This window comes from Erigeron canadensis, chromosome 9, assembly GCF_010389155.1.
Source record: "Erigeron canadensis isolate Cc75 chromosome 9, C_canadensis_v1, whole genome shotgun sequence".
Classification (NCBI taxonomy): domain Eukaryota; kingdom Viridiplantae; phylum Streptophyta; class Magnoliopsida; order Asterales; family Asteraceae; genus Erigeron; species Erigeron canadensis.
The window spans coordinates 31,858,700-31,872,466 of NC_057769.1; the positions used below are offsets into that span (position 1 = coordinate 31,858,700).

A 13,767-nucleotide genomic window follows, 5' to 3' on the forward strand; every position below is an offset into this window, starting at 1 on the left:
TTTCGAATAACGCATTGAGTTCATTGAGTTTACACATCAATACTCTGTTATTAGGAGTATGATTCAGATGTCATTGAATAAAAAAGGTAGACTTTGAAAACTGAAGGTTGTTTAATCTTTGATAAGGTATTAATTATAATCCCTTTTGTTTTTAGTTATAGTGCTATCTTACAACTGAATCAATTTTCTATTTTGTTGATTTTTGTAGAAGACCTCGAGGATACCAAACTATTTATTTTGTTATATAGTCAACTATAAAGTTGGACACTTAATAGAACTCCTGTAGACCCGAATGATCCCCCAATTTTAACTATGGTTGCTGTCAAAGAGACTCTTTTGCATGTTGAATATGAGGACATCAGTGCCAATGGGACTTCATTTCGTTGCTCAACTGTTCTCATTGTAAGATTGTAATAACAATTTTCATTTGATGGTTATATGTATGGCATTGGCACTAACAATAATTGGCATATTCAAGAATTTCACGTGCTTTGCATCATTGTTGGGCAGTTGATGGCTTTTTTGCTCTTGAGGCATGCTCTCACAATCCGCGATGATGATGCTTTTGCCTTTTTTGTTGTAAATGTATTATGTTCTATGTTTTACTCCATAATCTTTTTTGTACAGTGACCTTCTTGATGGTTGTTGTGGACTTTTATCCATATTTGTTGCTACCAATTCAGTTAGTTTTAATGACTCTTGAAACACATAAGGTTAGTTAGATGTGTTAATGCACAACAGTGGTTATAAACATGCAAAGCCGAAGCAAAAGTGAACCCACGCTTAACCAAACGGACAACTACGGTAGACAAACGTGACACATAAAGTCTTTGCCCAACATAACACACACGTGCAGTAGCTACTAAAACGTCACTAATGCAAACGGGAGTTTAAAACTAATTGTTACAATCCAAAACCACATATAATGCTTTTAAAGGTGTTTCAGTTTAAGAGTAGCAACGAGAAGAAGAATACAATAATAGACCTATTATTCTTCTTTTTAGCTTGAGAATTTATTTATTTTATATATGTTTTTGTAAACAGATGGTCTTTTTAGAACACAAAGAGATGCTGACATGATGTAACCCAAGACATGTACCATCGACTCCATTAATATCTTAGGTTTAGTTGAGGTTAATGAATTGATAATTATCTTTCTTGAAATTGATACTAATTTGTAAAAGTCTCTCATCCAACAAACATTTCAACATTTTGTTGTTTTCATATAATTGTTTTGACATGTATGATGTAATGAATGAAGGGTTCCTAATTATCGTTACAAATATATGTAATACTATCATAGCATCTCTTAAAGTATATAAACATATAGTTTTATGATATTACATCAAAAGAGTTTGCATGGTTGTTTAGCATTCATCTAGGTCAACACTTCAATCAACATTTTTAAACAACCGCGCATCGCGCGGATAAAAGACCTAGTATGAGTATATATGAATATCAGAGTAATGTTTAATTATTAAAAGAGAAAATTAATTTAATGGGAAAATAATACCTACTTCAATACGATTAAATAGCATAACAATTTTAAAAATCTTTCTTGTGATACGAGAGTAAAAGCAGGAATTGCCTCTTTGTCATCTTCTAATTTAATTAGGGGGAAGGGAATATGAGGCTGTTAGACACCTAAGTTAAGTGAAAAACCCCTCATATACTTTTTTTTAAAAGATAAAAATCATGAAAACAATGTATTTATTTAAAATATTAAAATATTAGTATGTAAGGGTTTTTCACCCAAGTTAGGTGCATAACAACCTCATACTCACTTTTCCCATTTAATTAACCTTTAAGATTTGTTAAAAGTTAAAAAAGGTAATGAAGAAAACCAGCTCCGGTATCTAGATACACCGTAAATTCGTAATTTCCAACCAAAGTCCAAAACAATTTGAACTCTCATTAATTTGAACAAAGTTAGGTAAACCTTTCAGTCCTCATACATTCCTTGTAACTTTAATATTATGTTATTATTAACCACTAAACCCTATTTTACTATACATATGTTTGTTGACAAAGCCATTTATATACCGGAAAAAATTTAATAGAATTCGCCATATATGTACACTATATAATAATTATTAAGTAAGACAGTTTAACGAATGTAGGTTGAGGAAACCAGCTGAATATAAATTCAAAAAAGTTCCCTTAACTTCAAACTAAATTCAGATTTATAATTACAAACAATCTGATTATAATAAGTTTGAAACCATTGGCTATATGCCCCTGTCTGAACCAAACAGAGATCAATCTCAAACATTCGGTTATTCGAGGGCAAATGTTTTAAAAAAACAAACATAAAAAATTATAAATAAACATGTGTGTATGTATGTCCTAGACTGTTTGAAAGAAAACCGATGGTAAAGCAGATAATCTTCTCAAAATGTCTAGGTAGCTTTTTTTTTAGATACAAGTTTTAAAAAGTCTTCTTTTATCAATTAAGATAAAAAAAAGATAAAAAAAAAAAAACTTTTTATAAATATGTAAAAATAATAAAAACAGATTTAATATCAGCCTTTTAACTAAGCACATATGAAATCCTGTAAAAGCGTTCATATGGCTACTCTTTAAGGCGTTCAATTATTTGATTTGAGAATAATAATAAGGTTATTATGAATTTGTTAAAATAATAAGGTTATTATGAAATCAGAGCATAAACTTGTTGAGATTGTGAAAGAAAAGAGCTCTGATTTTTTTGAGACTTGAAAGGAGATAAAGAAATAATAGCAGCTTGTAGGGGAAAGTGATGATGGAGATTTAACTTTTAAGGAGGCTGCCAAATAATTTAGGGTTTGAATGGCGGTTTATGGGCTCTTCAAGACCCAAAAGAAAGAAGCCCATCGCTAATTTTAATACAGCGTTAAACCGTTAAATGTATAATTTTATTTAACACGGGAACGTACATCAAATAAAATTACAATAATTCTTTATTTTATTTTCATACCAAAGAAACCCAGAGTCATGATGTTTTAAATAATCTTATTAACATTTACATTGGTAAAAATTTTGACCTTGAAATAATTGTTCGAATCTCATTTCCTAAACATTTTATAATAATGGATTATTTTTGAGGTTTATGAAAATCATAAGTTTCATCCCAGACATGCATTGTTCAAGCTCGGTATATTGTCGAATTGGATATTATTGTGATATCTCGAATTTAAATATTAACTCGTTCTAAAAAAACCAGATCAGGATTGTCAAACTTTTTCTAGTCCTTTGACTTCTAGATACACTGACAGTAAATCATAATGATACCTTTAAGTTCCAGATTCTCGTTTAGGTTTTTTCTCGACAATTCGTGAAACTCCAAACGATATTTAACATTGAATACAACGAAAGGCGGAGCATGACACACCAAGCATTAACAAGCTGATTTTTTTGATACTCTAAGACCATTCGTAACCATTAATTTTTTTCACATACATAATTTAGTCATGTACATTTCACCTTTTTATCACCATCATATCCTTTTTTTCTTCATAACGTTTTCACCTGCAAGTTTAATACCCGACTATACCCTACAATGCTCACATATATACCCAACCAAAATAAAATACATAATAAAACAATAGGATTTGGACCCGCTATTTTCTTATTCACCTAGGTGATATGGTTCATTTACTAAGCTTTCACCTATGATACTTAACAATCTTCATCAAACTTAATTATTTCACCAAACTCATTTCACCAAACTCATTTCACCCATCCTTGCAAATGGTTTTAGTGATATGGTTCATTTGCAAATTAGTTAATTGTTTGAACTTTTAAGACTCTTTCAAAACATACGCCACGACTCATCATATTGATCACTTCAACGCTAGTTCAACAATTTCAAACTGATTTCCAAATTAGTACGAGTATATCATTATTAACAATACCTCGTCATTTTTTTAATAATTAATTAACACAAAAATATATCAAACATATGCATTAACAAACATAATTTATAAAAAAAAAAAAAAAAAAAAAAACGAGGCTCGGATATGTTTGTAACAAGTTACGGATAATTCAACATAGGTGCTATTTATTAAAGGATGCAAAAGTGACCATCCTTGATTTTACACCGCCAAATTACGGATTATTTCTAAAACTAGTCTCAGATAGGGATCATCATAAACATCTATCTCAAAATTGGATCTAAATTACCACTGCCTCAAGATAGATGGAAGGTTAACTCGTTGATTTTTTTCGCCAGAAATATACTAATTGCAACGATGAGATTGAGAATAGTGGGACGACACAACCAGAACCATTACGGCAAAATTGTATGCATCACATATATACAAAATCTTTTGACATATAGAAAAATTGTAAACATCACATGTTCATATGATACTCTCCACAAGTAGTTTTGTGAACGGATTTGTGTACATTTCAACCTTCAATTTTTTTTTTAAAGGATACGTGTTTTTTCTCCTTTCACTAGCATAAATAATGGAGTAAACAATAATATGGATCACATATACGGCCCCTTTCCAGCTACACATCATAAAATATTTACAGAAAATACCATGTGATCACAGACCAAAATATCTCCCAGTCTCCCACTATGATTATATGATTCGAGAAATACACGTCAAAAATATCATAAAATTCACAATGTAAACCACACATACATCAAAATTTAATCACTTTGTAGTTTGTAAAGTAGTTATGAGAAATGTTATTTGTTCTTATCTAATCTTGTGCCTTTATTTATGCTAATATTCGTAATTCATAAGAATCATCAAGTATTGATGTAACAAATAACATTCGCTAAAGTCAAACATGATTAACAACACGTAGAAAGAGAGTATATATATATACATCGGGTGAAAATTCCTTCAAATTGAAATTAACTTGAGGGGTCAAGTTAAAAAATCTCTAACCATTGGATGAAAATCAAACGTTAAAGTTTAAAATTAATAATTTAATCTTGACCTTTGATTTTAATTGAAGGGTTAAGATTTTTTTTTAACTTAACTAGTCAATCCTCACTCATAAATAGGGTGGTGATATATCCACACATTTTACCATCTTCCACACAAAAAAATGTATACATGATATTGCAAAGTACAACTATTTAACACATATATATTTGTGGATGGCTAAACAAAGTTTTGATATCACAATCAATTTTAATTATGCGTGTATATATAAAGAATATTATCAAACAATTACGTGCCGATTCTCATAAAGAATGATTTCACATAGAAAAATAAAATAGAAACAATATGATACATAGGCAAAGCACGGTCACTTGCATAACATATCAACTCAACTCGTCACAAAACAAAACAAAACATATTAATTTCTCGTCATATCGGTTTAAAATAAGAATCCAAAAGATAGCGCAACGAGAGATGCAACAGCCGTTGGAACAAAAACGCTAGCGTCTGAAGTAGGACCAGGGGCCGGAGCCGGGGCTTCTTGAGCAGCTACATTGCTAATAGTAGATATTGTCATCAACATAACTAGGACTGCCGCGAATAGTTTCATGTTAATTGATGCCATTTGTGTTAGCAATATATGGAATTTGGATATGAAAATTGAATATCAAAAGGGAGTGAAAAGAATAGAATTTGTTTTGATAGTTTTGAGTTGTGAAATAAGTTGTGGAAGTTAAGGGATTAATATAGGCGTGGTGAAAGGAGATTTTATTTTATTTTTTTTGTCTATAGAAATGGGCTGACCGAACTGCCCGAATGTTGTTAAGACAGGTGTGTGTGATATGTAAAATTGTGGGGTTGTTAAAACAGCTGTGGCCAACGATTGGATTGCCGTTTTAGTGGGTTCCATTTTTGTCTGTCATATGTGGTTTCAAACTATGGCATTCTTTCTTATTTTCGATTGTATTTGGAAAAAACAAGAAACATAAATAATTTTGTGGTTTCTATAGAAAACTTAATTCGGTGGAAGATTTGTGGTAAACAGAAAATCTGTTTTGTTATTATCATCGATGTAAGTAGAGTAGATCCCAATTCACATCCCAAAATCATTTTAATTTAAAGGTTGACACTAGCAGCCTTTTAGAAAAATTATATGTTATTAAACCACAGTGAAAGTGTTGATAATGGTCATCATCATCATGAATTTTACTAGAATTGTATTCGTATAGTCGATTTCAAAATGATGGATATTGTTTTTTTAAAGAAAATAAATTCGATCATAAATCAAATTTAAAAAATAAAACTTATAAATAACTTTGACTCGTATATGAGAGTTTCCAAATCTTGATTTTGGTATAATTGTGTACTATGGTTGTTGTTGACATCAAATTGTATTGTTCGTATATTCTTTGATTAATACCGATCTCTGATTTCTCTATTTGATACGCATAACATCATGAGATGCGTACATCATTTACTTAGGTGATTCTTTATGTATAAAAGATTAAGTGCAAAACATATAGAAAGTTATACTGTAAATGGTAAGGACGTAGAGATAAACACAAAGTTGTACTACTCTTGATATTGATATAGGATTATTCATAGTTATCTTTTTCTTTAATTTATTGCCTTCTACTTGTTTTCGATAGAACTTTATGAACTATTTAACAAACATCAAAACTATATCAAAACATAGGCATGACAACTCATTTGAACATAAAGTAGCCCTTTCAACATGGTTATCTTTTTAAAAGTTTTTGGGAAGTACTTGTAGGATGGACTTAGTTACGGAATTAAGATTTGACATTAAGGGTTGTCAGTTGCTTGGTTAATTGAGAGAAACCGATAATGTTGATTTACCTTCAAAAAGAAAACTTCAAAAAAAAAAAAAAAAGAAGTTGTATTACTTTGAGGGGTTGAACATCCTCTAGCCTAATCTCATTAGCTCATTGTAGTTTGTGGGGGTTTGGTATAGATATATAAATCACAGCAAGATATCAATGGTGCTTGTATTTTAAAGATATTACTCATACGACAGCTATTATACTTTGAAATTGCCATCATTGAGATCAAGAAAAGATCCAAAATATTGTTTTCAAGCTAGAATGTAAAAATATAAATTTATGATGTATTACCAAATATATACAGATTTATATAGACAAGTGTATTCCACTTAATCTCTTTTTTAATCTTCTCCTTGAATTTCCACATGTCACTATCCAATAAATTAAGAGGATTTTTAGACTAATGAATTAGGAGGATTAATCATTCCCCACTTACTTAAGCAAGGATGAGAAACTTATGTCGGAATGTGGATGGCTCCCACATGCCATAGCTTTTTCTCAACTTTGATGACAATGATCGAATTATGTAATAATACTCTGTATGTTATATTTAGCGATGAAGGCCGTCGGTAAATATGTGTGGGTTGTATAACCTCTATATATATATGGAAAAAAAATGGATTGAGATCCTCAACTTTATTGGTAAAGTTAGAAACATCTTGACCTTTGGATTGAAATCAAAGGTCAAGATTCAAAATTCATGAATTGAGTCTAGAGTTATAAATTAGGAATTCCAAGTTGAGCAAGCTTAAAATCGAACTTGTGAATTTCGTATTTTGTTCAACATGCGTAATGGCGAAGACTTTTTCGTAAGCCGCACCAAGGGGCATTGCTTTAAACAAACAGGACTTTCGCGAACAGTTCATTAGCATAAAGCTCATTATTATTAGTAACAAATTTATCATCTATCATAAATATATAAGGAGGATAACAATACTACTCTTCAAAGGTATTTCAAAAAAGAGATTGTATCACTTGTATCCTAAAAACGCTCATAAGGGTGCAACTAATGTATCAATATTTTTTTTGAAAAAATAAAAAATACAATTTTTAAGAATAACATTGATATTTTTTTATTTTTTCAAAAAGAGTATTGATACACTAATTGCATTTTTTAGTTCTTTTCAACTACCAATAAATAAAGTATGGTTATTCGGGATAACTCAATAGCGAAAGACGACCTCATACATCCGTGAACACAGACAGCTCTAGCAAGTCTAAGCCCACCATGTGGCTCTAACTCCTAAAACTTCTCAAAAAAACAAAGCCGGAGATTACACATACGCTTTGTGGATGAAACTTGAATGCTTCTTAACCTTCTTTACTCATTTTTGGATCATTGACTCCGATTACACTCTTTTATGTGCCACTAAGAGACATTTAAGTATTGAACAAGATTTATTGGACTTCTATACTAGGAAGCCCAAATGTAAGTTATCGAAATATGACCAGGACTAAAAAACCAATTTATAAAAGCCCATTTAAGTGTTGAACCTTCTAACTTTATCGATGAAACAAGTCCAATAAGCTACTGTATAAGAACTTCTACAATTCTACTAGGATAGTTTTGCTTTTTCTATATTTATTTTAAATAAATTTAACCAATGCTTAGCATCGTTGAAATAATGATCATCTATCTTTTCTTATGTGGGAACTACAGTTACAAGGTTCATTTAGGTCGTGGTTTGTCAAAGACGATTTATGTCAGGATCAATATTTAATTAGTAACATGTATCTTAAAAAAAATTGTTTTTGTGTCAGGGGATCAAACTTAGTATTTTAAGGTCATGGAATGCTTACCTTATTACTAGGTGAACTCCTTATTGGTATACATGAATATCCATTGCATTAAATGAAATTTAAACAACATCCAATATAACCAATAATAGTAGTTATGTGTGTTAAGATCATCTACATTTTATGAAAAAATGATTATTTGATTTTAATATCATAAATTAACTTAAAATTTCATTTTTATCATAAATACTTAATAAGTATATAAGTTTAATATGTGTGTAAATGTCTAGTTTGGTGGATAAATATACAATGCATGGATGAAACCATCGAGAAGAGATTAGGTGAGACAGATATCTAAAGAATCCGATATCTATTGTCATCTCTATCTCTAACGATCACCCATCCAACCTCTTTAAATATCACAAATGTGCCGGTTACTTGGAACAACCCAGTTTTATTTACTTCATCCACGCCCATATTAGGAGATCTAATCACACGAAACATGGTCTACCTCATTAGAAACACCAAAAAGGTTTTTAATATAAAGTTTTCAAGATCAAAATGACCCAATTGAGCCATTCGCTCAAGGTGAGCCATTACATTCGTGAGTCGAGGGTTAAAGGTTTGCCATCCATATTCGGGTTACAATCATAGCTTTGCTACTAATTGTTATAATGCAATGGATTCGGTCGATAACATGCAAACATATTAGTCTATTAGAAGTCTACTAAGGTATTAGGGCACGTTTGTTTCACATAATGTTTTTAGAAGGATTGAAATCTGTCAACAGAATTCGATTCCGAATGAATGGAATTTAATGAAATATTTTTTGTTTTCTTAAAATTAGGAATCAAATTCCATCTAATAACCCTAGGGAATGTAGATTTTATCATTTGATGGAATGTTTACATTCCAATAGAATGAAATTTTATCATCTTTTGATAACCAAATATACCACGAAATGAAATTCAATTTTAATTTTATCAGATTTTATGAATTAAACACGCTCTAAATCACTAGTATATGAGGTGTATTTGCACCTAGAGGTTATAGTTTGTATGACATGCCTTTCAATAAACGGTTTCATAGTTAAGTAGTTGTGATTTGCGAGCTATAATATATGCTTCGTCATTCATGGTTAGTATTTTGTACCGTTTTTTGGCTCGCAACAATGGCTAATGACTTTTTTTTGTCCATAAAACGAAAAATCCAAAGTAACACCCGATAATAAATAAATAAATAGATATAAAGAAAGAATATCCTTTTTATTTCCCATGGCAAACCATCATCCACCGTTGATCAACAATCCAAGGGTCAAATTTCATTACAACTTATCTTAAACCTATATATATATAAACTCATAAAAACATCACCATTCTCTCTTCAATTTCTTTTTCTTCTTCACACACTCTACTCACAACAAAAAGAAATTTTTATTTTTTTTAATAAAAGTAAATTTAATTCCCATTTACATCTTCCTATATCAATTCTCTTAAACTTCACTACTTCATTTTTCATAATCACACAAATCAGATCTAAATCTTCATCATTTTTATACCCTTCAAAAAAAGTTCATTACTACAATTTTGAGCTTCTTTAACACAATTTCATTTGTTGGTTGATGAATTTCTTACTAAAAATAGATATATTTTCATAAGCTAAATGGATAAATTGCAACAACAAAGTGAATCACCAACTGATGATTTATTTCTAAAATGGGGAAATAAAAAAAGACTTAGATGTGCACGGACCAAAGATCCAGATGACCCAGTGTCCGATCCACCTTTCTCCGTCTCCGACCGCCGTAGAATTCGCCGGAGAATCAACTCCCGGTTCGCCGCCTTTCCTTCCGACAACCAGACCAACAACAATCTTACTAACAACAACAATAGTAAACATTCTACTCGTCTTACAAGGTATGCCATCTTTTTTGAGCAAAAAAAACCAACTACATTAAAATACTAATATTTTATTAAACTTATCAAATATTTTTGTTTTTGTTTGATGATTTTGGTATATAGGAATTCTGATGTGAGATCGGAGACAAGCCGGAAATTGTCGCCGGAAAAGGAGGTGGTGGAGAAACCGGCGGTCAATATCGGCGGCGGATGTAGTGGAAGTCAAAAAGTCAAATATGTATGGCCAAAGTTAAACATTGGATTAACAAATAAAGAAAAAGAAGAGGATTTCATGGCAATGAAAGGATGTAAGCCTGCACATAGACCTAAGAAAAGACCTAAACTTATTCAAAGAAGTTTACTTGTAAGTATATATATATACTTTTTATATTTGTATTTATTTACATCTATATTAATTAAAAATATATATATATATATTTTTTACTTTTAATTAAATTAAAACACATACTAAACACACCTTGACTATGTGTTTTCCTTCTTAGTTGGTGTGTCCAGGAGGATGGTTGACTGATATATGTCAAGATAGATATGAAGTTGTAGAAAAGAAGAGTACAAAAAAGGTATGTTTGTTAATTTTATGCTTAGTTGACTTGTAACATGTGTTTTAATAGTTGTACTTTATTTTTTGGTCACAAACGTATAAATGCAAAAAAAAATAAATAAATAAAAATGTTTTTGTTTCATTTTTGGCCTTTTGGGTCTTAAGGTTAATTATTATTTTTTGTGTGTGGAGGCAATTGGTTTTTGGTGTTAGATCTTTGGGTCATGGTTTGATAACTTGTAAGTTCTGCTTTAAAAAATGTACTGTACATTTTTTATGGGTTAAGAGAACATCCTTGAATGACTTGTAACATTTTCTTAAGAGTTGTACCTTTTCACCAATTCTGTTTTATGTGACAAGTATAGTATAATGGTAGAATTTTAGGGGTCATTGTTATTGAATCATGTTTCAATTTAATGACATGTAACTTGTGATTTTTAAACTTTAAAGTGTATGTTTGCACTTTATATAGATAATTTTTTACAAATTGTTTTTGGCTACATATGGGTTGGTTTCTAATGTTAACACTTAACAAGCAATACAATTGGTAGTTGTGTAACTTATTTATACATATTGACATATTGTACATGGTGAAAATGTTGAATATATTACTAGTTAAAAACATGTTTTGTTTTTTTGTTGTTTTGTAGAGACCAGCAGGATTAAAGGCCATGGGAAGCATGGAGAGTGATTCAGAATGATGAATGTATACCCCATCTTTTTTGTTTATTTAAATTTTGTAAATCATCTATTTCATTTCTCAATTTTAATGAAAATGGAACTTTTTTGTTTACAAGGTAGGTGGGTCAAACCGTCAAATAACCCTTCTCATTGTGTCAAACTAGTAATTAGAAGTTTGAAACAAATACAACAAAAACTAAAAAATATTGATTTTTGAAGTTACCTTGAATCTAATTGAAACATCTACCTGTGTAAAACCTTGGAGTTGCTATATATTTTTCAACACATGCTTGAAGTTGGACACATGACCATTTCAACTCGAGAACATTACCACTTGTAGTTTTGATTTTTGAACTTGTCAACACAACCATTTGAGCTTGAATGATTGTTGGAGTCTTTCTATTAATTAAGTGAAACACTCGTTTTTTCTTCAGTTAAAAACATTGCTTATAAGGAAAATACTCTTGTTCTTTGTTCAATTGATGACATGGTTTTAAGGAAGTATTATTTATATTTTAACTTATGACATAGTTTTTAATTAAGATGTGGCTTTATCAAAACATGTTCGTTCATTAATAGAATCGGTTTGTTTATGTTTGTTAGTTTGTGTTCGTTCATTAATAGATACAAACTTGATTTTTGAATTTCTGTTGTTGATTTCAATCTAAAAAATTCTTCAACTTCATCTCTAAAGTTGATTCAACTTTAGAGTTTAACCACTCAAATTTTGAAATGTTGAAAATACCCTTGTACAATCAACACATCATTAACAAGTTTGCTCTATGGAAAATATCCTTAGCGAATTAAATAACAACGTTTATCTCTCGATTGAATGCGTTGTTCCTTTTAAATCAATTATCTTTATATCAATAACATATATTATTTGCTGCAACCGACACCACCACCGGTACTCTATCACCACACTATCGTTGCTATTATCATCCCAATCACATCAATCGGGACCATCAGGCATTTGTCTTAGTTTTCTTTTTCTTTTTTTCTTAGTTTTATAAATACTTTATATATGACAAAGTTGTGAAGCTTGGGAAACAAGATATACAAGTGACATCACTTTTAAAGATGGAAGTGTGGAACAAATACGTATGTAGAACTTGTTTTGTTACTTGCCAGTCGTTTGACATTAACATTGCTGGCATGAGAAAATACTGGATGCGTTGGCGTATAATATGTAGTTGGCATCTACTAACAAAGCTATTTTATCCAACTATAGTGAGTTAAAAATGATGTAATATGAATGGTTTCTTAAACCCTAAAGATATTTACACATGATAAATCTTTGGTGACTTATTGGTTCCAGGTTTAAATTCTTATTTAGCCAACTTTGAAATATAGTTTAATCTTTTTATGAGGACTTAACTTGGCCGTAAGGATGACAACGGGCCGGGTATGGTCCGGGTTTAAGTATTCCCGGACCCAGACCCCTATTAGAAATCCTCATCCCAAACTCGGACCCAGACCCAACGGGCTCTTGTTTACTTAGTGATCGTCGGATAACAAGTTTTTACACGGATAATCGGGAATCCGTTTAATTTTATTTCTTATCATTGTTTTTAATTTTTAAAATCACTTGCTACTAATAGCCTGCCATTAACAATACAGGCCTTTAGATTGCTTTTTTTTTTCAATTACCACTAAACTCATTTGCAACCCATAATTGAGCTAAAAGTTCTATGGTTAGGCTGCCAGTATCTTAGGAACTAATCAGTAGTTAATTACATGTCCTTCTAACTGTGTTTTTATTTTTGTTAATAGTAATTTTCTATTAGATTCGTGGATTAGCTACTTTATAAGTTTTAATAACAATATTGAAATTAGAAATAATATTACTCGTAATATGTTTTGTAATATATACGGGCCAGGTATATAGGTTCGGGGCGGGTTACGGGTATATGGGCGGAGTATACGGGGATCCAAAACCGGCCTCGGACCCGAACCCAGAGAAAATATATTAAATCATCCCATACCTGTCCCGAGACCCAGGTACCCGGACACGAACCCGACATCAAAATTGGGTTTTGGGTTTCCCCATCGGGTTTTTTTTTTTTTTTTTTGCTATCTCCCATATACTCAGGTTCAAGTCTGAGGGGGCATAGTTAACCCTTATTAATCGTTGTACTTTCTGGCGGATTAATAGAGGGTTT

At 30.9% G+C, this 13,767-nt stretch overlaps 2 protein-coding genes and 1 non-coding gene across 3 annotated transcripts; 1 reads left to right on the forward strand and 2 right to left on the reverse strand.

Moving 5' to 3' along the window:
• Window positions 1-2,160: 2,160 nt before the first annotated feature.
• LOC122584094 lies at window positions 2,161-2,291 on the reverse strand. The gene has a single exon (XR_006321444.1). It is a non-coding gene; the product is annotated as a small nucleolar RNA snoR138 (small nucleolar RNA).
• Window positions 2,292-5,182: 2,891 nt separating this feature from the next.
• LOC122582381 (arabinogalactan protein 12-like) lies at window positions 5,183-5,609 on the reverse strand. Its single transcript, XM_043754765.1, has one exon. The coding sequence runs from the start codon at window positions 5,506-5,508 to the stop codon at window positions 5,323-5,325; it is 186 nt and encodes a 61-aa protein (XP_043610700.1). The 5' UTR covers window positions 5,509-5,609; the 3' UTR covers window positions 5,183-5,322.
• Window positions 5,610-9,864: 4,255 nt separating this feature from the next.
• On the forward strand, window positions 9,865-11,717 carry LOC122581985. Its single transcript, XM_043754322.1, has 4 exons — window positions 9,865-10,380; window positions 10,486-10,726; window positions 10,866-10,943; window positions 11,575-11,717. Exons 1-4 carry the CDS (start codon window positions 10,127-10,129, stop codon window positions 11,623-11,625), a joined length of 624 nt encoding a protein of 207 aa, XP_043610257.1. The 5' UTR covers window positions 9,865-10,126; the 3' UTR covers window positions 11,626-11,717.
• Window positions 11,718-13,767: the final 2,050 nt, after the last annotated feature.